Genomic DNA, 27,050 nt, shown 5'->3' with positions numbered 1-27,050 from the left:
GAACCAAGTTACTATAATGACTAAAATGTGTCACGTGTCTCATCCCATAGAGTTACACGTCTCCAAAAAGGCAGAGAAAAGGTGCTAGAGTGGAATGCCTGATACACATGCACAAAAGACTCAACAAAAATAAAAACATGGGTTGCCTCCCATAAGCTTACTGCTTAACGCCTCTAGCAGACTAATGTTTCGCACACCCAATTCTTAGATTAGCATTTTGTCTACCAACTAAAAACAAAATGAACGCCCCAAAATTGAAAAAATTTCGACAGAGTCTCCTTTGTATTTTCGACATTTCATAAATACAAAACTTGTCATAACCTGAAAATCACAATAATATGTTTCTCATTGGTTAACCCAAATGGAGACTAGGGGCTGGAATGAAATATTTGGGAACAATCTTGGCGACTCTTACAAAAGAAAAAACAAAACCTAAAAACAACAAAAAACAAAACCTAAACTACTAAAATACAACAAGCATACTCATTCAGTCATGATAAACAGGATCAATAAGATCTACCTCTTTGACATCCTTATTAGCAAAACCATCAAGATATGGTTTCAAGCGTTCACCATTAACCTTAAACACACGACCATCCATAGGATCCTCTATCTCAACAGCACCATGAAGAAAAACAGTTTTAACAATGAAAGGACCAGTCCACCTAGAACGTAACTTACCAGGAAAAAGACGAAACGAGAATTATATAGCAAAACTTTTTGATTAGGTTCAAAAGACTTGCGAAGAATAGATTTATCATGAAAAATCTTAGTCTGCTCTTTGTAAATTTTGGCATTCTCATATGCCTCATTCCTTAACACAGCTAACTCATTCAATTGGAGCTTACGTTGTGAACCTGCTCTACGCATGTCAAAGTTAAAAGTTTTAATGGCCGAGAAAGCACGATGTTCTAATTCCACAGGCAAATGACATGCCTTCCCAAACACAAGCCTATAAGGAGACATACCAATGGGAGTCTTATAAGCAGTCCTATAAGCCCAAAGGGAATCATTAAGACGTTGAGACCAATCCTTACGGTCAGGTCGTACCGTCTTTTCTAAAATCCGTTTAATTTCCCTATTAGATACTTCAACTTGGCCACTAGTTTGGGGATGGTATGGGGTAGCAAGTTTATGAGTAATAGAGTACTTTTTCATTAAGGATTCAAACGCACGATGTATAAAATGAGTACCATTATCACTTATAATTGCACGAGGAGTACCAAAATGAGAAAATATATTATATTTCAAAAAGTTAACTACAACCTTGTGATCATTCGTTTTACATGGTACCGCCTCAACCCATTTAGAAACATAATCTACCGCGACGAGGATATAAAGATAACCAAAGGAAGGTGGAAAAGGACCCATGAAGTCTATACCCCACACATCAAAAAGTTCAACAACCAAAATAGGGGAAAGAGGCATCATGTTTCTATAGGAAATATTACCCGTACGCTGGCATCGATCACATCCTAAACAAAACTCATATGCATCTCTAAAGAGAGTAGGCCAATAAAAACCACACTGCAAAACCTTAGCAGCCGTCTTCTTAGGACCAAAGTGACCACCACATGCATGGTCATGGCAAAAGGAGAGAATACTATGAAACTCAATCTCAGGAACACATCTCCTAATAATCTGATCAGGGCATGACTTAAACAAGTATGGGTCATCCCAGAAAAAATACTTAACCTCAGCAAGAAACTTAGATTTATCTTGTTTTCTCCAATGAGAAGGAAACTGACCCTATAACAAGATAATTAACAATATCCGGATACCAAGGCAACCGAGACACCAAAAAGTTGCTCATCGGGGAAGGACTCATTCAAAGGCAAAAGACTAGTAGAAGACTCTACTATAAGCCTAGACAAGTGGTCGCGACCACGTTCTCTACCCCCTTTTATCCCTAATCTCAATGTCAAACTCTTGTAATAAGAGGACCAACGAATAAGACGCTTTTAGCATCCTTTTTAGAAAGAAGATACTTCAAAGCCGAATGATCGATAAAACCGCGACAACTTTAGACCCTATGAGGTAAGACCTAAACTTGTCTAAAGCAAACACAACAGCTAACAACTCCTTCGGTTGTGTGTAATTCATTTGGGCATCATTAAGAGTTCGACTTGCATAATAAATTACATGGGGCAATTTATCAAACCGTTGACCTAAAAAGCGGCACCAATAGCATAGTCGGACGATCACACATTAGCTCAAAAGGTACACTCCAATCAGGTGGTTGTATGATAGGAGCGGTAGTCAATAAATGCTTAAGCTTCTCAAAAGATTTCAAACAATCATCATCAAAGACAAAATCGACATCCTTACCAAATAAATTGCATAAGGGACCCCTAAAGTCCTTAATGAATCGCCTATAAAAAATCCGGCAGATGACCTAAAAAAAAGGACCTAATATCTTTCCGCAGTCTTAGGTGGTGGAAGACTAGAAATGACATCAATCTTGGCCTTATCAACCTCAATGCCTTTACTAGAAACAATATAACCAAGAACAATACCCTGTTGAACCATAAAATGACACTTCTCCCAATTCAACACCAGATTCTTCTCCTTGCACCTAATTAACACTAATTTCAAATGGTGCAAACCCTCATCAAAAGAATCACCAAATACAGAGAAGTCATCCATAAACACCTCAAGAAACCTCTCTACCATGTCAGAAAAAATGCTAAGCATGCATCTCTGGAAGGTACCAGGTGCATTACATAACCCAAATGGCATACGACGGTAGGTAAAAGTTCCAAAAGGACAAGTAAATGTAGTATTTTCTTGATCCTCAGGTGTAATACATATTTGGTAATAACCGGAATAACCATCGAGAAAACAATAATACTTATGACCGGCTAACCGTTCAAGCATCTAGTCAATAAAAGGAAGAGGAAAGTGGTCTTTCCTAGTGGCTAGATTCAACTTATGATAGTCAATACAAAAACGCCACCCAGTAGTCATACGGGTAGGAACTAACTCGCCATTCGCATTCTTAACTACCGTAATACCAGACTTCTTAGGGACAACCTGAACTGGACTCACCCATTGACTATCGGAGATGGGATAAATGATACCCGCATCTAACAACTTAAGAACCTCGGCTCTCACTACCTCTCTCATGTTAGGATTAAGCCGTCTCTGGAATTTGCGGGTTGGTTTAGCATTCTCCTCTAGATGAATATGATGCATACAATCAGTGGGGCTGATCCCATGAATATCAGCAATAGTCCACCCTAAAGCTGTTTTATGGTCTCTAAGAACCCTAAGCAATTTACTCTCTTGTTCACTATCAAGATTAGAAGCAATAATAACAGGCAAAGTCTCATCAGGTCCCAAAAAGACATACTTAAGAGTATCCGTAATGGTTTCAACTCAAGCTTAGGAGGACTATCTATGGAAGAAACTATTTTGGGACTCGAAGGAGAAAGAGGTTCTACCTTGGTTTTCCACTTATTAGTATCTAAGATCGGGGTAGCATCAAGCAAAGCATTAACTTCACAAATAGAACTATCCACATCAAAATCACCACCAAAATGAGCTAAACAAGACTCAAGAGGGTCATCGGAATAACTCTCTAAGAAAGTCTTATGGACCACAGACTCAATAAGATTAACTTCCCAAAAATCATCAGGCTCAGGGGGTTGTTGACCCACATTAAACACGTTAAGCTCGGTAGTCATATTACCAAAAGAAGGATTCAACACTCCATTACGACAGTTAATGATAGCATTAGATGTGGCTAAGAATGGACGGCCTAAGATAACAGGAATGTGGTGCTTAGGGTCCTGAACAGGCTGTGTATCTAGGACAATAAAATCAATAGGGAAATAAAACTTGTCAACCTGAATCAAAACATCCTCAATAATACCCCATGGAACTCTCACAGACCTATCCGCCAATTGAAGAGTAATGGTGGTGGGTTTTAACTTACCAAGACCAAGTTGTAAATAAACCGAATAGGGTAACAAATTAACACTAGCCCCTAAATCTAGCAATGCCTTCTCAATCATATGATCACCAATTACGCAAGAAATAGTAGAGCATCCAGGATCTCTAAACTTAGGCGGGGTTTGGTTTTGGATAATGGAGCTCACTTGCTCGATAAGGAAGGCTTTCTTGTGCACATTCAACTTACGTTTCTGTGTGCACAAATCTTTAAGAAACTTGGCATAAGAAGGAACTTGTTTTATGGCATCAAGTAATGGAATGTTGATTTGAACTTGTTTAAACAGCTTCATCATCTCACTCAAATTAGAACCTTTCTTAGCCTGATCTAACCATTGGGGAAAAGGAGCTTTTGGTATATAAGAAGGTATAGGACTAGTCTACACAGGAGTAGGAGGTTCTAAGCTCTCCTTGGAAGTATTACGACTAGTAGTCCCACTTACGTCATTTTCCTTCCCTTCAATCTCTATAGGATCATATCCGACCTCACCATCCTTAGGTACCTCAACCCTATTATCAACCTGTTTACCACTCCTAAGAATAGTAATAGACTTGGCTTGCTCCTGGTGGTTCCCTTGGTTCAAGTTAGAACCTATTTCAAATTGTCCCCTAGGATTAGCTACTGGTTGGCTAGGAAACTTACCTTTGTCCCTCTCATTCAAAGTATTAGCAATTTGACCAATTTGAACTTCCAACTTCCTAAGGGCTTGAGCATTCTCCTGAGTAGCCATTTGACTGGTTTGCATAAACCGATCAATCGTTTCCTGAAGTTTCATGGTGGTCTGTGCTAATTGAGCCATAGTTTCCTCTAAAGGTGACAGCTTAGGTGGTTGGGGTATATCTTGTTGTTGGGGTTTGTATTACTAACTGGACCACCCTGATGTATACCCTTGGACCAAGATAGGTTGGGGTGGTTACGCCACCCAGGGTTATACGTATTAGAAAATGGATTATTGCCTGGCTTTTAGTATGAATTAAAAGCATTAACTTGCGCAGTAATGCCAGGGCAATTATTAATCACGTGATCAAGACTATCACACAACAAACAACCAGGGGTCTCAACATCATTAACTTGAGCTGGAGATTTTGTCTCCTTTTCTACCTCAAGAGCCTCAACTCTTCTAACTAAGGCAGCTATTTTGGCGTTCGAGTCAAAATCTTTGTCAACATGAAACATAACATTCTTTGTAGTACTACTAGCCACCTTCTGAGGCTCACGACTAGTTTCCCATTGTTGGACCTTTTCAGCAACGTCTTCTAAAAATGACCATGCATCATCCACAGTCTTATCACAGAAATCTCCAGTACTCATGGTCTCAATCATAGCCTTAGAGCTAAAATCAAGACCCTCATAGAGAATCTGTATTAGCCTACCCTTCTCTAGGCCATGGTTAGGACACTGCAAGAGTAGGTCCTTGAACCTCTCCATACACTTCCATAATGATTCTCCATCAGCTTGGCAAAAAGATGATAAATTTTTTCTAAAAGCAGTTGCCTTATGATTAGGGAAAAAATTCTTTAAGAACACAATGCATTATCTTTCCCATGTAGTTATGGAATTAGATGGAAGAGTGTGAAACCAACTCTTTGCTTTCTCCTTAAGAGAAAAAGGGAATAACTTCAGCTTTATAGCCTCATCGCTAAACTGTTGAAGCTTCACAGTCCCACAAATATCTTCAAACTCCCTTACATGAAGATATGGATCTTCCTCATCCGTACCCCTAAACTTAGGAAGTAACCCAAGTAGATTGGGCTTTAACTCGAAATTATTAGCATTGGTCGGTGGAGGAACGATGCAAGATGGTCGAGTTGTCCTAGTAGGATATATGAATTCCTTAATAGACCTAGGTACTTGGGCAACAATGTCATTATTATTGTCAGCCATGTCAGCAAAAATTGGTGTATTGCCGACAAAGGTTATAGATATCTCTAACTCGGCGAGATTTCTAATCCTTCTATGGAGTGTCCGTTCAATTTCTGAATCAAACAGTGCTAACTCTGGATTATTGGATCGAGTCTCAATCATAAACCACTTCTAAAACCTAAAACTCTAATAAATGATGCAAACGATGCTCACACAACAATATCAAACAAATATTTCAACCCAGATTGAATTTTTAAATATTGTTTAATATATTTGCTCCTAAACCCAAATAACACGATTCCCAGTTCTTGTGCAAAAGCACCGTCACTCGATCCACGTGTCAAAAGGGCTTTCCTAGTGAGCGGGCTAAAACCTGTCCTAATGCAAGATGCCTAAGGCTGGTCAAAGGTGACTTAACCAATCCTAAATGCAAGAAACAATGAAAACAAGCAAAACACACAAAACAAACAAAGTCCAAGCCCACAAAGGAAAGAGAGGCGTTACCTCCGGTGAGCCTTCGAGGGCTACTTTAAACGCCCGGGTGACGACAAACAAGCAACTTCACAAAGTCCACAACAAATCACGACTATCAACCTTGTAAGAAGAAATCTTTGCTTAACTATCTGCAAAAATAACTAAAATTAAACACGTAAACTACGAATTAATATAACTACGACTAAACTTAAACTACAAATCACGATAAATAAGACTTTAAAACTCGATTGCACCACTGCAATCCCCAGCAGCGGCAGCGGCGCCAAAAACTTGATAGGAAATTAGTCAGTCTAATTAAATAGACTAATCTAACCCTAATTAAACCGCAAGCGCACAGCTATCGTTGAAAATAGTTGCGGCAAATGGGTCGATCCCACAGGGATTGCTACTTCGGACAAACGAGTACTAAAATATTACCTAACTTAATTAGACAATGTTGTTTTATAGAAATTTGGAATTATTATTAACTAAAATTAACTAATTACTACAAAAGCAATAAATTAAATGGATTAACTATTACCGAAGAAAACACTAAGGCATTCGAATCCACCCTAGACCGTTGTAGGTTATCCTAGTCAAATCAGTTTATAGTTCTCTTTTAATTACGAGTAGCATGAGGGAAAGGTAACCCTTGCTTGCTCGAAAATGTGATCATGAAGCTCTTATATTTATTAGATTGATTGAATTTCAGCAAACGAAAATATAAATCCCTAGCTAGAGTTGTCTTTTTATAGCACAACTCTTCACAGATTTATTTAAACAATAAACGTGGTGCGATATTAATAAGAGAATAATCTAACTATTAATTAGTCGAGACATGAAAACATGCAAGATATAATTAATGAAAGTAATCCTATTACTATCTAAAGAAATCAATCAAGTTTAATCTTTAAGTTCCGAGAACGATAAACTAATTAAACATAAAAACCTCATGAAGTCTAGGGCTTCATCTAAGCCCTAGCTAATAGTTTAGCTACACATAATAATCAAACTAAAAAATAAAGTAAAGGTTAGGAGAACTCATGTCGACAGTGAAATCTCCTTGGCTTTCCTTTGTCTCGTTCTCGATTTCTGTGTGTATCCAATTCTCGCTCTTCGGCTCTCGGTGTTATGTTCTGTCTTCTCTGTTGTGGAGCGCCCCCCTCTACTGTTTCTCTCCTCCTTATATAATGGATTGGTTAGGGCAGTGTTTTATTTCGACTGGAATTCGAAGTCGGTGGCGAGAGGTTCGGTTGGGGGATTTTATCGGAAAATCGCGAAGTCGGTCTCCTGTTTGTAAAGAAAGATGGATAGAAGGTGGTGATCGGGTGGTCCAGTTGTATAGTGGTATGGGATTTAGGTTGTGTGGGCGCATGTTCGATTTGGTCAGCCGAAATTTGAGGGGAATTTTGTTCCTGTTCGTGAGAGAGATGGAGACTGAAGAACTTATCTGGTGGTGCCGGTTCTAAACTTGTTGAGGTGGATTAGATAGATTGAGGGCTTGGGTGTTAATTATTGGACCGGTCTATCTTGGCGCGCACATGGGTTGAACTTGAGGAGTGTCGGTTATAACAAAAGCATAAGCTTTCACTTTGGATGCTAATCACGTGGTGTACTTAAGCTCATTAGCCATGGGCCATTTCCATTAATTCTTTTGTGTCTTCGTTTACTTAGTTTGGCCTAACTTTACAAGTCCAACCAATGGTCCATATTAAATCAACCTTTTCTGGTCACGTCCTCACTTAAATCTTGGCTTCATGTGCATTTACTAAATACTCATAGCCATAGCCTTGTTACTGACAGGTGCTAAGGTAGTAAGGTACCGAGTCCAAATTCTCATTAGCAAACAACAATGCCAAATCCAATGCACGCAAACAATATCTTGACCAACATGGGATATCTCCACACACTAATATTTTCGAATCTCGACAGTTTCAACAATTTTAATCAAGTCAACTCCGATCCTGCAAAATCACTAAAAACACACTAATTAAATCGAACAAATAAAATAATTGGACTAACTAATATAAAATTGAGCGTAAATATATAGTATTTACGTGCTTATCAGTTACAAAAATAAAAAGGTGTCCTTGAGAGTTACTTTTTCGGCATTTTTGTCCTTGATAGTTACTCCTTGTTTGAACATTTCATGGCAAGAGCTCTTTTAACATTTACTCTTTGCTAATTAATTAGAGATAACAATGGATTCAAATATTTGTTATTGATTTCTTTGATTGCTTTGTCATATTTATACTTGGGATTTATTATGTGTATGAACCTTATCTTGCTCAATTTCTCTAGCTTCCTCTCTCTCTTTTCTTTTCTCTCTTAGACTTCTCACTCTCCTCTCCTTTCTCTCACAATGCAACCCCCCTCCTTTTTGTCTCTCTTCTTCTTCTTATATCTCTTTCCTTCTTATCTGGGTTGTCCACCTGTCTCTTCATCTCGTGGTCACCTATCCACTGTACATATGCCACATCGTGGTCTAGGGTTCTGCGGTCAGGATCCCATGCGCCCCGAATTCCTTGGATATGTTGCTCCCCCTTCTGGGCCCAGCTGTCTTAACCCACTTCTTTTTACCGGGTCACTACAAATGCCCCTTCTCGACTCTGCGGTCCTGTTAATGGACCCGGGGTCGAGAACCTCTACCACTTCGTTTTCTGTGCAGCCACATTTTCCTTCATCGATATAGATACATCATTAATAGCAATCATCACACGCATTTTCAGCCGCTCCTTATATTTCGAGCCCCCACGTGTCGCATTTTGGCTGGACCACCGTCCCGTCTCTTCAGTTTCCTCACCTCTTTGTAATTACTTTCCTGCCCCTCTCCTATTTAAATTCTTCCCCATCTCCTTCCTCCTTCATTTTCTCATTTTCTCTTGCTCTCTCATTGCTCTGCTCTCCTCTCCCTTTTCTGTCCAACCTCTGGCTTGCTTGCGTTTGCTCCTTTCTCTGGTGAAGCTTCTACTTCTCGAGCATCCCCTTCAGACTCGCCACTCCTCTCTCTTCGACTCGCCACTCCTCTCTCTTTTCACCTGGTACGTCTCTAGTCTTCACCTTCTTTAGTTTAACTGTTTTTGCTTTGTTTTCCCACTTTTGCTTCTGTTTATCTTATTTTCTGATGTCGGATTCGGAAACCGGTGACTCCTCTTCTTCCCCGTCCGATAGTATAGGTTCCCCTCCATCTCTCTCCCCCACTACAGTCCCCTCTACCTCCGGGCGCCAGCCTTCCTTGCTGCCGCCGCCTTCTCACTGCCGTAGACCTAATTTGGATGCAATTAGGGCAGCTTATGGCATTCCGGACCACATAACCCTAGAACACGTGCCATCCATCACTCACTATCCCCACTTGGTACCCCAATGTCCAGGGTCCCTCGTGGTCACTGTAGGTCAAATAGTAGCTAGTCTACGGCTACCCCTCACTCTCCTGGATGTCGAGGTGTGCAATCATTTCAACATTCCACCCTGTCAAGGCATAGGGAATTTCTGGCGACACATGTATGCCGCGAACTCCTATAACAAAACCGGTGACCCCAAGATCGTGAGCCGTGATATCTTCTCTCACTTTTTCATTAAGAAAAGTACCAAGGATGTAGGTGTGGGATACCAATCCTTTTGTGTACGTCCTCAGAAGTCATCCTTCTTACTCCGTGTCACCACCTTGGATAAAGTGTGGCATCATTACTCTCTATACATATCAGGGCAATTTCTGTCCGCAGACATTCCGTCAGATTTAACTCTAAATCACCTCGCCTTCATATCCCGTGGTAAGTATCTTTACTTTTCCCATCTCCAGGGCCAGCTCTGAGGAGTAGGCAGCATAGGCCACCGCCTAGGGCCTCTATTTGATTGCTAATATTTAGGGCCTCCAGCTGCTACACAAGTGCACACCCACTGACCCACGTCCATATTCATTATTTTTTAAGTTTGGCTATTTGGCTCGACCCATTTAGTCAAAACTTAAAAGCCCAATTGCACTAAACAAAATAAACGAAACAAAACTTACATACTTACTGTAGCAAAACAAGAGATGAGGATGCCGGATGTCAGACTATTTTAGCGAATTAGCGGATGCCGGATTTCTTCTCTTTTTGACTTTTTCCTACAAAAGTCAAAAAAAATTCTAACAAATGTATGAGGTCTCAAACTCTCAATGCTAAAATTATTTGAATTGCTTAATCTATTATTTCAATTTAAAATTTCTTTTGTTTATGAATTATGAGTTTGAATATATAATATGTTAGACAAAGTTTTAAAACCAATTAAGACTTTAGGAGTAGAAATTATTTGAATTGGATATTTGCCATTGGTTTTAGGCTTGCATTTAAGTGTTACACCACAATTTTGTTTGTGAAGCTTTGAAATTAAATTTATTTATTACATTTGTGATGGTGATGAAATCGATGAATTGTAATTGTTGACTAGTTTTTTCATTGAGTTGTTTTACTAGCTTTGGAAAAGACAATTTGTAACGACTCAACATACTAGAAGCAACAAGTTCATGTACATTACCTTTACTTGTCCATTATTATGAAGGTATGTTGCACTTCCACTTTTCTCTTATACTTCACTTCTTGTCCTTTTAGAAGTTGAAGGGAACGTTCAAATGTTTCATAGACATGATTACGAAATGTACTGCTCTGCTCACACCCCCACTGCAATGCAGTATACTAGTAATAATTTTAAAAAAATACGCGCGTGTGTGCATATTTTTTTTTCTCCTAAGACAGAGGGCCAATTTTTAGGAGCTCGCCTAGGGCCACCCAAACCTCAGAGCCGGCCCTGCCCATCTCTCTAGTCGCGATGTCTCCATTATACACTAACTGCGATTCCTCTTTGTTCTGCAGGTTGGCGGCCAAACTCCAAGTCTCGCATCTATTCCGGTATTTCTTGTTCCATTTTCCAAAGTCTCCGCGAACTCGGTTCTGCTCAAGCCGATCGCTTAGGTATCCATCCCACCACTGCTACTCCCTTGTTGCACAATCCCACCCTACACAAGATCGGCGACTTCACAGCTCCATTTTACAGACCTCCCCCTCCGAAAGAAAGAAAGCCCAGAACCTCTCCTCCCCCAAGAAGAAGACCCGCACTCGTCCTTCCCGCCGACCACATACCCGCACCGCTTCGCAATCCACTGCCCCTTTTGAACCCCGAGAGCCACCCCATTCTTCAATTCCTAAAACTGTCCCTTCCTATCGTTCTATCTCCACTTGGGACGATCAATACACCTCCGCTGACTCCCCTCCTGCTGACATGGACATCCGCAAACAAAAGTTGTTCGAGAGTGATGATTCTGACAAGGGTGAAGTGAGGGAGGTTCCCTCTGCCAGGGCAAGGGCTATCTCTGAAAATCCTCTCGCCAAGAGGCCACGGACCACCGAACCTGAAAGATCTCCCCCCGTCACCACTCCTCTTCCCTCTGCGGTCTCTTCCCCTTGCACGCACCGACCCAGCAAAGAACCAGTTCCCCCTGCAGCTTCGGCCTCTGAACTTACGCCCTGTCTTCAAGGTGCGTAACTGCCAACTTACCACCGCCGAATCTGCTTTGGACAACACCGCGGTGGCCTCGTCGTTGTTCTATAATGCACACCTGCCCAAGGTTATAGCCTATGCGGATGGAGGTTCCTTTGATCAGCACCACACCTCTTTGTACAACAACTGGGAAAGGGTACACTATCCTTTGCTCTCTCTCTCCTTTTTTTTTTTTTTCTCTCCTTCTGATTATAGGTAAGCTTGGATATCTCTTTCATGATCCACGCCCTTTTTAGCCCCAAGACGAAGGTGGCCTCCCTGGAGAAAGAAATAAACGGCCTTGATGGCCTCAAGGCTACCTGTGTCGGTCTTCAATCAGATCTGGTGGCTCCTAATTTGGCCAAGGTGCAGGCCCAGGATGAGCTCAGGGTCGCGGAGGACTCCCATCTGAAATATAGGAATTCGGCTAATGACCGTCTGAGCAATCAGAAGACCGCGCTCCTCCAACAACATAAAACTGCACTCGATACCCTCACTACACAGCATCAGAACGATGTTGCTGAGCTCACCCAAAAACATCAAGAGGCCACTGCCGCGTTGTTGCAACAGCAAGAGGCGGACATGGAAGCTCTTCACGAACGTTTCAAGATGTTAGCTGACAAGAGGGTGTCCCAGAAAATTGAGGAAGAGCATGCCCGACTTATTCAAGAGGGCCGTCTCCTTCTAGAAAGGTAGGCCCCCCCTGTGGTTAAAACCCAGTGTCCGCGGAGGGACTGAACACCGCCAAGGAGGTTGCTCCCGATGACACTGCGGCCGGGGGCTCACCAACCCAGACAACACCACTAGTTGATACGACCGAAGCGCCCATGGAAGAAGCCTCCGAAGTAATGATTGTTGATGAAACCATTACTGAGACACAGTAGGGCCTCCCTCTTGTGTGTTATGATGTCTTTGAAACTTATGACATGTTATTATTTACTCATACTGCCCCGCGAACTCGTGTGCAGGTTTTCTTTAATATGATGTTTAATTTTGTTCCATGTATGTGCTATCTCTTGGTTCTCCATGCCTCTATCTCTCTCTCTTGAAATTTAGTTTTACTGACTTAACTAATAGGTCCCCTCGCCCGGTTGCTTCCTTTTTGTTAGGCTGCTTAGCCCGAAGGAGCCCATTCTCCATGCCCCACGTATAAACTGTGCACACTATCCGCGAAGGGCTCATCCCCCTCCGGGGTCTTTCGCTACTTTTGGGTTCAATGCCCCATGTGTGATTTGTATCTCTCGTCCGCGAAGGGCTCATCCCTCTCCGCAGCTCCCATAAGCTACCTGGGACAACTCATTTTGCAACAGGCTCAACTCTAAGATTATATCAGCGAAAGGCTCATCCCCTCCGATGTCCCTCTCTACACCTGGGTTCCATGCCCCAAGTGTGATTTGCGCCTCTCACCTGCGAAAGGCTCATCCCACTCCGCGGGCTTTATAGCCACCGAAAGCCCGTTGGGGCAACTCCCTTTGCCCTAGGCTCCCCTCTGGCAATGTATCAATGAAAGGCACATCCCCATTACCGTCTCTCTCTCTGTTTGGGACTCCTGCTATTACTACTGATGGTCTCTTCTCAAAAGTGTCGTTGTATTATATATTTACATACAACTACATATCCTTGCTCTGGATTTTCATTACATTCAAAAGTGGAATTTCTTGAGCATTCTCACATTCCATGGTTTCTCTATCACTTTGCCATCCTTTGTTTGCAACTTGTAGGAGCCCGCTCCTCCCACATCTACCACGGTGCACGGTCCCTCCCAGTTTGGACCCAGCATCTTGTCATTCTCCTTCTTTGTACTAGGAGTCACTCGACAGAGTACCTGCTCACCCATTTGGAATTTTCGCGGCTTGACCCTCTTGTTGTACTGTCTCTGCAATCTCCTGTGGTACTCCTCCAACTTGATATGAGCAGTGTCCCTTCTTTCTTCTGCTAGATTCAAATCCGCTGCTAGTATTCTCCAATTTGAACCCTCCTCCACAGACTTAGTCCGTGTTGTAGCCGCCACCATCTCCGAAGGTATCACGGCCTCCATGCTGTAAGCCAACGAGAACAGTGTCTCTTGGGTAGACGTCCGAGGAGTGGTTCGATAGACCCAGAGTACATGATTCAACTCGTCTGCCTATGCCCCCTTCTTCTCCTCCAACTTATTCTTCAAGTTGTTCATAATAGTTTTGTTGGATGACTCCGCCTGTCCGTTGCCCTCAGGATTGTAGGGGGCCGAGAACCCCTGTTTCACCCTATAAGCTTGCAGGAAGTCGGTCACCTTCACTCCGGTAAACTGGGTCCCATTGTCTGCTATGATGGCATATGGCAATCCAAATCTGCATATAATATTCTCCCACAAAAACTTGATTACTTGGGTCTCCTTCACCTGTGCAAGGGCACGGCCCCAATCCATTTTGTGAAATAATCAATGGCTGCGAGCATGAACCTCCGTTTGCTGCTGGCCATAGGCAGCGGCCCCACTATATCCATTGCCCACATAGCGAATGACCATGGGCTCGAGACATTGTGTAGGGGTTCTGCGAGGGCAAAGATCAACTGGGCAAACCTCTGACATTTATCACATCTCTTTGCAAGCTCTACTGCATCCCTTTTCATATGGGGCCAAAAATACCCTTGTGTCAACAAACGATGTGCAGTAGTTCTTCTAGCTGAATGGCTCCCACAATCTCCCTCATGTAATTCGGCCAACACCTCATTCGATAACCGCAGACCCAAGCATTTTAGCAGTGGTCCATTGAAGTTCTTCCGATACAATTCTCCTTCCAATAAGACGTATCTCTGTGAAGTCTATTCCAACCTTCTTCTTTCCTTTTTGTCTGTCACTTCCTTTCCTGACAAAAAGCCTTTAATTGGCTCCATCCAACTCCCACTCTCTTCCTCAACCTGACAAACCTCTACCGCATCCTCAATGCTCAGTCTCTCTAACCTTCCCACTAATATCGTCCTTGCTTCTGATCCAGGAATCGCTGCTGCTATGTAGGCTAGGGCGTTAGCATGTCTATACTCACTGCGGCCCAAGTGGACGAACCGGAGCTTCGTGAACTTTGCGGCTCTTTGGTGTAGCACTTCTAAATATCTCGCCATTCGGGCACATCTGGCCGCGAATCCTCCATTCGCTTGACATACCACCAAATTCGAATCGGAGAATACTGTCAGTTCATTCACTCCCAAATCCCCAGCCATTCTCAACCCCGCTATCACAGCTTCATATTCTGCCTCATTACTGGACACCATGAATTACTTCATGGTTTGCTCTATGTCGCTCGGTGTAACCAATACAAAAACCCTATGCGATCCATCTGCAAACACCCTCCACCCGTTCCTCTTATCCCACGGGTCTAGGAAGTCAGGTTCCCCCTCCCTCTCTGGTTCCATAACCATCTTTTCTCCCCAAGTAGGGTCCTTTGCGGGGAAATCCGCCAGAAACTCAGCTATTGCATGTGCCTTCTCCGCGGTCCTTACCTGATATTGTATCTCATAGGAACTTAGCATCACTGCCCATTTTAACATTCTGCCTGATTTTTCTGCCCTCAACGCTTGCTTCAAAGGCAAATTCATCACTACCACTATCACATGCGCCTCGAAGTAAGGTTTCAGCTTCAAGGTTGAAAAAATCAATGCCAAGGCATACCTCTTGATCCTGCTATACCGCGTCTCTGCATCCAGCAATGTCTTGCTTTGAAAGTATACCGGCCTCTCTACTTTGTCTACTATTCATACTAGTACGGAGCTAACTGCATAATCCGTGGCCCCCAAATACAAATACAGTTTTTCCCCTTGTTCAGGCCGAGACAACAGAGGCGCTTTACCCAAATACCTTTTCAATTCTTGAAACGCCTCCTCACATTCTGCTGTCCACACGAAATCCAGTGTACTCCTTAATAACCTATACAGTGGTCTACATTTATCGGATGATTTGGAGATGAACCTATTCAGCGCTGCTATCCTTCCTGCCAGCCGCTATACTTCCTTAACATTCTGCGGAGACGGCATCTCCACCAACGCCCTTATCTGTTCGGGGTTCGCCTATATTCCCCAATGAGTAACGATATAACCCAGAAACTTTCCCGTCGTCACTCCGAATGTGCACTTCTCAGGGTTCAACTTCAAGTTGTATTTCCGAAGTATCCCGTAGGTCTCCCTCAAACCCTCTAAATGCTCATCTTCCGACATACTCTTTTCTACCATGTCATCTATATAAATCTCGATCCCCTTCCTAATCTTGCTTCCAAACATTTTTTCGCCCAACCTCTGATATGTAGCCCCGGCGTTCTTCAAGCCAAATAGCATCCTCGTATAGCAGTATGTACCGCCTTCCACCACAAACGCAGTTTTCTCTTGATCGGGCCCATACATCACGACCTGATTATAGCCCATCGATGCATCCATGAACGAAAATATCTTGAAACCCACCGTCATGTCCACCAACTCATCTACTCGTGGCATGGGATAACTGTCCTTTGGACACTCGAGGTTTACATCCGTAAAATCAACGCACATCCAAACCTTGCCATTCTTCTTTGGTACCGCGACTATGTTAGACAACCAGTCTATGAACTCCACTTCTCGGATGAATCCCACCCCCTTCAACCTCACAATTTCTTTGCGGATTCCCTCGACATATTTAGGTCTAATGCCGCGCATCCTCTGCCTCACAGGTTTAGTGTCTTCCCTCATGTGCAAATGGTGACAAGCGAACTCAGTGTCTAACCCAGTAACTTCCTCAATCGCCCAAGCGAACACATCTTTATTCTCCGACAAGAACTGTATCCTATCGACGTGAACTTCTCTTCTTCCCCCTTTCCAATATTTACCACTTCCACCTCATCGAGAGTCTTTGGCCCCGCCGAGGAGTCCAACTTCTCTTCTACCGAGGAACATTATAATTGCTATGTCTGCCTCTTTCTAGAGTTGGCAGTCTCCCCTTCCGGTCCACTGATCATCCTCTTCACTATTCCCCGATGGTTGTTCTTGGCAGTTGCCTGATCACCGTATACCTCATACATGCTGGTAGGTGTGGGAAATCGTATCACCTGGTAGTACATCGATGGGACCGCTTTCATCTTATGAATCCACCGCCTTCCTAAAATTGTGTTGTACTGCGAAGCTAAATCGATCACTATGAATCGAGTGAAAATCATCACCGGACCCGTTGTCACAAGCAATAAGAGCTCCCCTATGGGCTCGGTCATACTTCCATTGAATCCATACAAATTGGTTCGCGAAGGTCTCAACAGTTTGGGGTCGACCCCCATTTCTTCCAAAGCACCTCTGAATAGCAAATCCACTACACTACCACAATCAATCAATACCCTTTTCACCATATAATTTCCCATTGCTATGGTAATGACCAGGGCATCCTCATGTGGCTAATCCATCAGGAGGAGGTCCGCTACTAAAAATATGATTACTCTTTTTCTGTTGCTGACACCATATTTTGTCGCGGTCTACTTGTTCTCTCATTGATTTGTTGGATACTCGCGGTCCACCTTATCTTGTCTCTGTGAGCATTGTGGCTCAGAACCTCCCCGTTGTAGATCACATTAATGGTTCCCAATATCCTTCCCTAAGGCGGTACACACTCCTCATTCTGGGAGCCTCCCACAAACTCCCTCAACATCCTTTTCTCCACCATCCTCTGAATCAACCATTTCAGTGCATAGCAGTCATTATTATCATGATTCTGTACCTGATGATACACATAGACAGGTTTTTCTGGTAACTCTATTGGTGTGCTCCGTGGTCCCTCATACCCCGAAAGGTTCTTAATTTGGGGCAAGATCTCGCTCACTAGTTTATTCAGTGGTGTCTGTTCCGTCTCGCGGTATGGTTTCCTTTCCCTGTGTTCCCTTTGGGCGCCCTCCCGGCTCCCTTCTGCCCAACCGCGATATCTACGATATCCCCTGCTCTCTTTTTCAGATGTCTTGGTCTTCCGGTGTTGCCTTTCCCTCTCCAAAGACAACACTGCCTTCCCTAGTCTCCTAGACTCCTTGTGCATGGTATCTTCATACCTTATGTATTTTTCCACCCGCGGATATAGCTCGTGTAAATTCGCGATCTTATTCCTTGCCACGGACTGGTGCATTCCTGTTCCCGGGCATAAGCCCCTCTCGAATGATATTACCGCCATCCTCTCATCCAGATTTTCAACTTTCAGCGTCTCCGCCTTGAACCCACATAGAAATTCCCTAACAGACTCCGCGGATCTCTGTCGCACATTGAATAAAGCCGCGATATCTACCACCCGCCTCTTCTGATGTATGAAATGATCTATGAACACCTGCTCCAACTCTTGGAAATTCTTTATGCTCCCCGCTGGCAATCTGTAATACCAGTCAACACCCCTCCTTCCAGACTAGCCGAGAACATCATACATCGCAGGTCGTCATACCGTGCCTCCTGCCACAAAGGCATCTGTTGTCGAAAATGATGGATGTGGTCACTGGATCTCCCTTGCCATCATATCTCTCGAACCTAGGCTGAGTGAAACGCTTTGGGGCCTCCAAAGCCCAAATGTCATCTGCCAGTGGGTTGCGGTTCAACCCAGCCACCACCTGCCTGGTCGCTCCTTCATAGCCCTTTGCTTGTTGCCTGTTCGCCTCCTTGTCATTGTCTATCGTTTCTTGGACTTGCTCCATTGTCAAGCCAACTAATGGGTTTTCAACAGGATTTCGCTGAGCCTCCTCTTCTTCAGATCCGTCACCTTCAGATCCCTCGTTCTCTTCTTCCCCATTCTCTTCCTCCACCCTATTGTTCTCTCTTCTCAGCTCGTCGTTCTCTTCTCTTAGTCTCTCAATCTCTTCCCACATCAATCGTGTTTCCTCTGCCTCTTGCTCCTCTCTTCGGTCTCCCTCTTCATCAATCACACCCTCCGGGGCCAGATCTGGTGATGGATTCAGCACCGCCACCCTCCTAGGTCTACCTACTTTTCTCTTTGGTGCCACTATTTACTCGATTTTTGTCTTCCCCACAGGCGGAGCCAAATGTATGAACCTGATCTCACTTAATTTCTCTAGCTTCCTCTCTCTCTTTTTCTTTTCTCTCTTAGACTTCTCACTCTCCTATCCTTTCTCTCACAATGCGGCCCCCCTCCTTTTCGTCTCTCTTCTTCTTCTTATATCTCTTTCCTCCCCATCTGGGTCGTCCACCTGTCTCTTCATCTCGTGGTCACCCATCCGCCGTACATATGCCACGTCACAATCTAGGGTTTTGCGGTCAGGATACTATGCGCCCCGAATTCCTTGGATATGTTGCTCCCCCTTCTGGGCCCAGCTATCTTAACCCACTTCTCTTTACCCGGTCACTACATTATGCCCAAAAACAAACAAACAAAAAAATCGGAAAAGATGAACTATCAATCCACACACACGACACAAAAAGAAAAAAAAACATATATTCAATAATGCAACTACCTGTACAACACTTTCCAGCTACATCCACAAAATAATGAAAATTGGAGCTCAGCTCGGTGATGAATAGCAGTTTGTACAACAGTACAAGCTCTTTTTTCATCCTAGTTGCTTGTGTTCTCACCTACTAAAAACTGTCCAAGAATGTAACTTACAAAAACCTGGTGATTTAATTGGGCACTCGTGAAATTGCATTGTACAACCCGAAAAATATATATATATATTACAAGTTTGTCATTTTTTTTAAAAAAAAATGTTTTGTATTGGGCCCAAGCCCAACAACCAATCCAACCGGTCTCACCATGTTGAAACCACCGGGTCGTTTGAGTGTACACTCAAACGGTCTCGCCATGTTGTTTGAGTATACACTCAAAACGGTTTCGCCATATCGTTTGAGTGTACACTATAACGGTCTTGCCATGTCGTTTGAGTGTACACTCAAACAGTCTCGCCATGTCGTTTTAGTGTACACTCAAATGGTCTTCGTGTGTCATTTGAAACAAAACTCTTAGGTTTTTAGCTAGACGATATGACGGGGTCGTTTGGGTAGTCTCCAAGACGACATGGCTAAGTTGTTTCGGGACTCTCTTAGGCGACATAGTCGAGTCGCTTGGACTAAAAAAATTGATAAATTCATTTTGTTTGTTGGTCACTTTCATATCCCTGATTAAAACAATCAATTCCAAACACAAATTCCACTTTCATGTCGGGATTGTCCCATGCTACATCAGTAGATTTGTCAATGCTAGAAATTTCAAAACGAGAAGATGAAATTTGTTCCAAATCGAATTCAGTGGTTGCCAATACAATTTGTAATTTGTAATAAAATTGTCGGGCAAATGCAATTTGTAATATAATTTGTTTTAAAACGAGAAGATGCAAATTTTTTTTTTTTTTTTTTGGATTCAAACTCGCAAGAGAGAGATGATACCAGCTAGAACGGTCGAAAAATTGGTAACCGGTATGTTAAGGTGTGGGGGGTGTATTGGGCTATGGCTATTGGACTTCTTGTTGGGCTTGGGCTTGAGGATGCCCAATCAAATTCTGTGGTTGCCCAATACATGACCCAAACCAAATCCCTCTACCGAGAAAATGAAGTTTGAAAATAATGTCACTTGAATTGAATGCAATGGTATACTATCAAATAAGCCAGTTTGTAATGGGGACATGTTTTTGGGAGATAGGAAGTGAAGTAACTTAAGTTGTTGTAGTAATCGCATACACCAACTTTTTGCCGCTTTTAGTTAAATCTAGCTTGGAGAAGAATTCTTATCTTCTTAAGCCTCTTGTTTCATTCCTCTTCGGGTAAAATCCTTCATTGATTACAGTGAGAGTTCTGAAAAGGAATCAACTTCAAGCACTTTGCGTTGTTTTGCTGATCCTTGACATGGCGAACCTGTCGGTTAACAAGCAAAATTTCCCACCCCTCCATTCAGAGACAAGAGAGACTAATAACAACAACAGCGAGGAGAGAGAGATGGTTTCAGAACAACCACGCCCAGCACCTTGGAGTACCTTGTTCCGAGCAGCCAAGACGCCAACTTTAAGCAATACGCTACAGAAAATGGATGTTCAAATCATTGATGGTATCACACAGATACCTTTAGACTTAGTGATGAAAGGCATCACTGAATGGTATGATTATGTTGTAGGATTCTTTCTCGAGAAACGGCTCCCTTTCCTAACCGTGAGGGACCATTTGAGAAAACGTTGGAAACTAAAAGGAAGCTTTGAGATGGTTACAGATGAAGAAGTATTCTATTTCAAGTTTTCTAATAGTGAGGATAGGAAGAGGGTCTTAGAAACTGGAACCTTCTACATTTCAGGTAGATGCTTTGTAATATCAAAATGGTCTCAAGATATTGAAAGAAGGAGAAACTCGGTGCAACTAATTCCCATATGGGTAAACTTGCATAATGTCCCAAAGGAGCTATGGACGGAAGACGGGTTGAGCTACCTAGTAAGTCGGCTTGGGGTTCCTGATAGTATGGATGACACTACTGCGCACAGGAAAAGATTGAAATATGCAAGAGTTAGTGTCAAAGTAGAGAGCACTGCAGAGCTCCCAACTTTCTTTGATATAGAAATGGGTAAGGATGACATAAGAAGGATATCTGTAGAATATGGATGGATACCTAAGATGTGTGGGAATTGTAAATCTTTCGGGCACTTTACTGTAGCCTATACGAGGAAAACGAGCAACACTGAGGCTCGAGGGACTAGAGAGAAAGAAGTAGTGGTTGACAATACTCCGAGTCAACCTGAAAGTAGCTGCTTGAGAACAGTGGATGGAGAGGTGGTTATTGGAGGTACGCCTACTGCAAGTACTGAATGTCTTTTACCAGAAAGCTGTGATGAGGGTGGGAATACTGAAGTTGCCCAGGAACAAGGTTTTGACCAGAGTACAGGGAACTCAACACAGGAAGTAGAGATGGTTATGGTGAATCAAGGGGTAATAGAGATCGGAATGGCAAATAGCAACTTGGATGAGGGTTTAGTGGAGGAATATGACTTGAGTCTTGTTATCCCGGAGATGCATACGCCAGAAATAACAGCTCCTTTTGGGCCCGATCGAGGTCAGTGAGTGACACAGCCAGTGACCAGAGGGACAGAGGTAAAGAAAGGGAACAGAGTGATATAAGTACTGCCATAGTGCCTTATGTGGAGGTAGTACAAGATGTGGGGATAGATAGTAGCCTGAACCAGTTGTTGGAATACGATGCCGAGCAGCAGGAATATCATAACAGCTTTGCGACGCTAAGAAATGGGGAGATGTCTGATGAGGACATGTCTGAAGAGGAAACTGAGTACTTTAAGGATAAGAACTTAATTCCTTTGACAGGTGAGCCTTTCCCCCTAACAACACCAGGAGGTGTGGTGACCAGAAGCAAAGGGAAAATGAATCATGGGTCTAAAGAAAAGAAAAAACAAGGAAGCAAGAGTAGGGGCATGCCCAAGGGGTCGAAAAACAAAAAATGATAGGATCAATGATTGAACCTATTAGCATTTGGAATGTGAGGGGAGCAAATGATTTGTTGAAAGCTGCAAAAATAAATAAGGTGAGAATAGATAAAAAGCTATGTGTTTTTGGCCTACTGGAAACAAAAGTCAAAAGACCAAAGTATGATATCATTAGGAGGGTTTGTTGTCCTTCATGGGAGCATGTAAACAATTATGAAAAGAGTCAGTCATAGCGTATATGGGTTTGTTGGAATCCTGGAGTTGCTCATGTACAGAAGTTAGCTGACTCTGAGCAATTCATACACTGCAGAGTCAAATACCTTCCAAGAGCGAAAGAATTCTTATTCACAGTTATTTATGCTAGTAATAATTCTAAAGTGAGACTCGAATTGTGGAAAGACTTGATGGGTATTAATAAATCAGTTAAAGAGCCGTGGTGTGTCGCTGGGGACTTTAATAACATCAAGGCGGCTAATGAAAGAGTGGGGGGTAACCCAATTCATCCGAATGAAGCTGTTGAATTCAATGCTTGTCTTGATATCACGGACCTTTGTCGACATCAATTCAATTGGATTTTTCTACACTTGGTGGAACAAGTCGTGGATGCAATAATCATGTCAAGGATTGACAGATGCCTAGTAAACAGTTGGTGGCTGACTCGTTATCCTTATTCTGTAGCTGAGTTCCTACCTCTAGGAGTTTCAGATCACTCGCCAATGCTACTTACGTGGGTTGGTCATTCCAGAACTCCAACTCCATTCAGATTTTGAAACTTTTGGGTTTATCAGCCAGAGTTCAAGGCCATGATAGAGGAAGTATGGAGCACCAATATCTACAATAACCCGATGTATATATTGGTACAGAAACTGAAGTTCCTGAAGACAAGAATAAGGTCATGGGCAAGGGTGAATTTTTCTAATCTTCATGAGAGAGTAAACTCAGCTAGGCAGGAGCTCCATGACGCACAAGTAAACTTCCAGAATAACTCAAGTGATGTAAATGTAGGGGAAAGAGAAAGGGCGACCATGAAGAAGTATATCGAGCTAGCACGAGCTGAAGAGATAGATATGCAACAGAAATCAGAGGAGAAATGGAGAACAGATGGGGATAGATGTACTAGTTACTTCTTCAATTCTTTGAAGGAAAAAGAGGCTAAGAAAGGAATATGGGCCATCTCCAATGATAATGGGGTAACAGTATATGGGTATACAGAGGTAGCACAGTGCATTGTAAAGTATTTTACCCAAACAGTGGGAACTGCAGCTCCAGCAATCAGCGAGGGAGAGTTCTTCATGGGGTTGAAAGTTAGAAATGTGATTGATTCAGCCATGAGAGAGGTATTAGACGCCAATATCACTAATACAGAAATCAAGGAAGCATTGTTTGCGATGGAGAATAACAAAGTGCCAGGACCAGACGGGTACAATCCTTTCTTCTTCAAATACTGCTGGGATATAGTGGGGCAGGATGTGTTGAATGCTATCAGGAATGTCTTCAGAACATGTAAGATGCCGAGGGGAACAAATGCTATGTTTCTATGCCTAATTCCAAAGAAGAGTAATCTGACTAAGGTGGAAGATTATAGGCCTATTGCACTTTGCAATACTTTGTACAAGTGTGTTTCCAAAGTGATTACATCTCGGCTGCAACTGGTTATTTCAGAGTTAGTACATGATAAGAGCCCAAAATTGTAGTTTTAACCACTTAATAATCATACTATTAGACCAATTATGTGAATAATAAGTAAGAGTTAATACTGATTATGTGTTTTTATGCATTTCAGGCTTCAAAGTCCATTATGTGCAGAAATGTGCCACTTTAGCGAGATAAAGGAGCAAAAGTCAGCAAAACTTCCGAATGCCATATCTTTGGACTCAGACCTCGGAATTGGGCCTACCTTATGTCAAAACGACCGGCTCGAAAAGAGCTTTGCAATGGTCCAAGCCTTGACCCAATCAGAGGAGCAAAAGTGGACGAAAAGTCTGTTGAAGCCGAATCTAGCTGAAGAGGCCTTTTTGGACTGAAAGAATTGGGTTTTGGGCCTGATTCTCTGGCCCAAAACATGGCTCCAAGCCCATGCACGATTTTTGGATCTAGATGTATAAAAACAAAAGCTTAGCTCATTGTTAATGGTAGATTAATTAGTAGAGAATTAGGGAAGATAGGTTAGAGTAAAAAGTAGCCATTAGAATAGCTTCTAGATCTAGATTGAATTGTTTTGATTAAGTTTAGTTCCATTTAAATTATTGTATTAGATTAAACCTTTGAATTTTGCTCTTCAATTTGATTAGATCAATAAAGTAGTGTTCTTTATCAATTTCGATTTTGTCATTTCCAATTCTAGATCTAATTTCAATTCCTGTCCTTATTTCATTTTAGTCATTAAATTAGATTTCATTATTGTTTAAATTAAGTAAATTTCAATGCTTTATATTATGTTTAGTTTTAATCTAAATGGAAATGATTATGTAATGATTCAAGGCTAAACCTCCATTTGAGGGGTTGGGAAGCCTTGATGAAAGCTTGATTCCGTTTATCGTGAAGTCATCGTAATTTCTATTCTACTTTAAATAATTAGTTCACCATGAGAATGGGTTTAATTGTTCACATGCTAGTTATAAATTGGTAGAAATGCCATGTGTAATTAGGGGATTAGGAATAACCAATTGTTCTCATGTGGCGATTCAATTCGGATTACTGACGATTAAATTCGGTAGTGGATTAAGTTGAGTTAAGGTGGAATCAATTCCCCTCTAACTCCTTATCATAGAATCAATTGAGTAATTTCATAGTCGTTTATTTAATTGACTAGTTGTATCTTGTGGGTAAGTTGCATCGTAGTCTAGTTACCTATTTCAGAAAAGCTCTCATTGACTTAAGACTGATTTCTTAGACTTAGAAAACAATCCATGCTAGGGAACTAGGAGTGGAACTTAACTTCCTACTCCACTTAGTGCAATTCGCGAGAGTAGAAACTTTGATAAGTGAGATTCGTAAGATCAGTTTTAGTTTACTTACGTAATGAATTCATCGTTCATTTCGTAGGTAAACTATACATATTACAGTTATCAAATGGCGCCGCTGCCATCTTAGTTGCACTTTAGCATTGTTTTCATAGTAGAAGTAGTCATTTTAAGTCCCATTAAACCCACCCACCCTTGATTGTTTCATCTTTGTGGTTGCCCATTTCATCTTTGACAAATTCGAGAAAAAATACCCGCGGATATACGCAAGGCCAGAGAGCGCGACCAGCTAAAGTTCTTGGAATTTCGTCTACCAATCGAAGCCAGCACCATACCAAAAGCGACCAGCTCAAACATCAGAATTAAATTTACACTGAGCGCCACCAGCCCCATGTGGGAGCGACCACCAGCTAAAACACTGTAATTTGAAAATTACTCGGACGCGACAGCGCCCTATCTTGGCGACCACGCCACAATGTTAAATTTTTCGGATTTCGGCGGTTTTGATTCAAACTTTGATCTTTCATATTTTTCAGTGTTCTAACTCGCTCTATACACGAACAAGCGTAAACAAGACGCTATTCATAAGCGAAGCAAGGACGAACGAATCGTATTCCTTTCTTCCACACCTCGCGATCTCCGGTTAGAGGTTTATACTAGTATATCGTAATTGTTTGGAGTGTTGCATGTTTAGTTAAGCTCGACTTAGTCTTGCATGAGATTAAGGTCCGGTCGAACAAAAACACCTAACGTAAATACACAACAACAAAGAACAAACAAGTCTATCTAGTATACCACACACTACACCTCTAGCTACTATTTCACACACACCACCGATATAATGGGGAAGAAAGAGACTCCTCCTCTCGGACTTCTACAAAGCCTTGAGCGATAGCCCCAAATCTTGCATCGTTCTAGCAGACCCAAATGGGGATTTCAGAATCCCTCCAAATATTTTTAATTTGTTACCCGCTTTTCATGGTTTAGACCATGAAAAACCTTATCGGCATCGCGTAGGGATTGAACAAGTCCTAACAACATTCCACCATCCTACGGTTGGTGCGGAACAAATTAAATTAAGGGTATTCCTTGGTTAACCGCCCAAAGGCGCCTAATTAAATGGACTCATGGGCTAAACTTGTTCAAATTGTTTATGGAACATTTTTACCCACCCCTAAAGACGGATGAGATGCTTTCCAAGATTCATTTCTTTTCGACAAAATCCTCATGAATCATTTTCGAGAGGCTTGGAATCGTTTCACCGATCTGCTTATAGAGTGTCCACACCATAACCTAGCAAAAGACACGTTAGTTCGTGCCTTTTCAAAGGACTTCAACATCACCATAAAGAAGTCCTTGACATAATGAATGGGGTAGTTTCTTAAGTAAAGGAGCCTGGAGGCTTATAAATTTTTAGAGGACCAAACTAAGCGAAATAATAATGGGGGGTAGTGGCGATTACTCCTCCGCTAGTTCTACTAATACGATTAAGGCGGCCGGTATGTTTGAAATTAAACACGATTCGAGCTTAAAACTCTAATCGAATCACTCACTAAAAAGGTAGAGGCCATTTCACGTACAACAAAAGCCAATCCCCATCATGAATGTAAATTCAAACCCATGTAGTTTCGTTTGGAGTCATGAGCATCCCGACTCCCAATCGTCCTATAGCCTATGAGCAGTGTTCCATTAATAGTGAACCTAAGCCCGCGGAGACAAAATCTCAACTCCGGTTGGAGAAATAACCAACAAGTCACACCTCGAGGGTACAATAATCAATATGTTAGGCCAACGACGGCTTTAACCAAGCTCCACCACGACAAGGGCGAGGTCGGGGTAATTTTAATAATTATAACAACCAAGTGCAACCTCGACAAGGTCAAGCACAAAGTCAAGGTAATT

The 27,050-nt window shown here is 42.3% G+C and overlaps 4 protein-coding genes across 4 annotated transcripts; 1 reads left to right on the top strand and 3 right to left on the bottom strand.

The window, feature by feature from the left end:
* Positions 1-2,877: 2,877 nt before the first annotated feature.
* Positions 2,878-5,988, bottom strand: LOC147481373 (uncharacterized). The gene is given in 3 exon segments (XM_086578915.1): positions 2,878-3,365; positions 3,368-4,225; positions 5,620-5,988. Coding segments are annotated over 3 exon segments (1,704 nt in total). The 5' UTR covers positions 5,978-5,988.
* An 8,614-nt stretch (positions 5,989-14,602) lies between these two features.
* Positions 14,603-15,049, bottom strand: LOC147481372 (uncharacterized). Its single transcript, XM_086578914.1, has one exon. The coding sequence runs from the start codon at positions 15,047-15,049 to the stop codon at positions 14,603-14,605; it is 447 nt and encodes a 148-aa protein (XP_086435040.1).
* A 1,655-nt stretch (positions 15,050-16,704) lies between these two features.
* LOC147481371 (uncharacterized) lies at positions 16,705-17,151 on the bottom strand. Its single transcript, XM_086578913.1, has one exon. The coding sequence runs from the start codon at positions 17,149-17,151 to the stop codon at positions 16,705-16,707; it is 447 nt and encodes a 148-aa protein (XP_086435039.1).
* Positions 17,152-20,611: 3,460 nt separating this feature from the next.
* Positions 20,612-23,879, top strand: LOC147481370 (uncharacterized). The gene is made up of 4 exons (XM_086578912.1): positions 20,612-21,800; positions 21,896-22,066; positions 22,864-22,916; positions 22,974-23,879. The coding sequence occupies exons 1-4, from the start codon at positions 20,612-20,614 to the stop codon at positions 23,877-23,879; spliced, it is 2,319 nt and encodes a 772-aa protein (XP_086435038.1).
* Positions 23,880-27,050: the final 3,171 nt, after the last annotated feature.

This window comes from Coptis chinensis, chromosome 8, assembly GCF_015680905.1.
Source record: "Coptis chinensis isolate HL-2020 chromosome 8, ASM1568090v1, whole genome shotgun sequence".
NCBI classification, from domain to species: Eukaryota; Viridiplantae; Streptophyta; class Magnoliopsida; order Ranunculales; family Ranunculaceae; genus Coptis; species Coptis chinensis.
Note: the sequence above shows the minus strand (reverse complement) of the source record. Positions and strands in the feature narration are given on the sequence as shown.

Excerpts from the sequence above, each read along its gene's own strand:
- LOC147481372 (XM_086578914.1), bottom strand. The coding sequence starts at position 15,049 with ATGGTGTCCAGTAATGAGGCAGAATATGAAGCTGTGATAGCGGGGTTG.
- LOC147481371 (XM_086578913.1), bottom strand. The coding sequence starts at position 17,151 with ATGGGAAATTATATGGTGAAAAGGGTATTGATTGATTGTGGTAGTGTA.
- LOC147481370 (XM_086578912.1), top strand. The coding sequence starts at position 20,612 with ATGGCGAACCTGTCGGTTAACAAGCAAAATTTCCCACCCCTCCATTCA. Across the intron at positions 21,801-21,895 it reads TCCTTTTGGGCCCGATCGAG|TACAAGATGTGGGGATAGAT; the intron begins GTCAGTGAGTGA and ends ATGTGGAGGTAG. Across the intron at positions 22,917-22,973 it reads CGCCAATGCTACTTACGTGG|CCAGAGTTCAAGGCCATGAT; the intron begins GTTGGTCATTCC and ends TGGGTTTATCAG.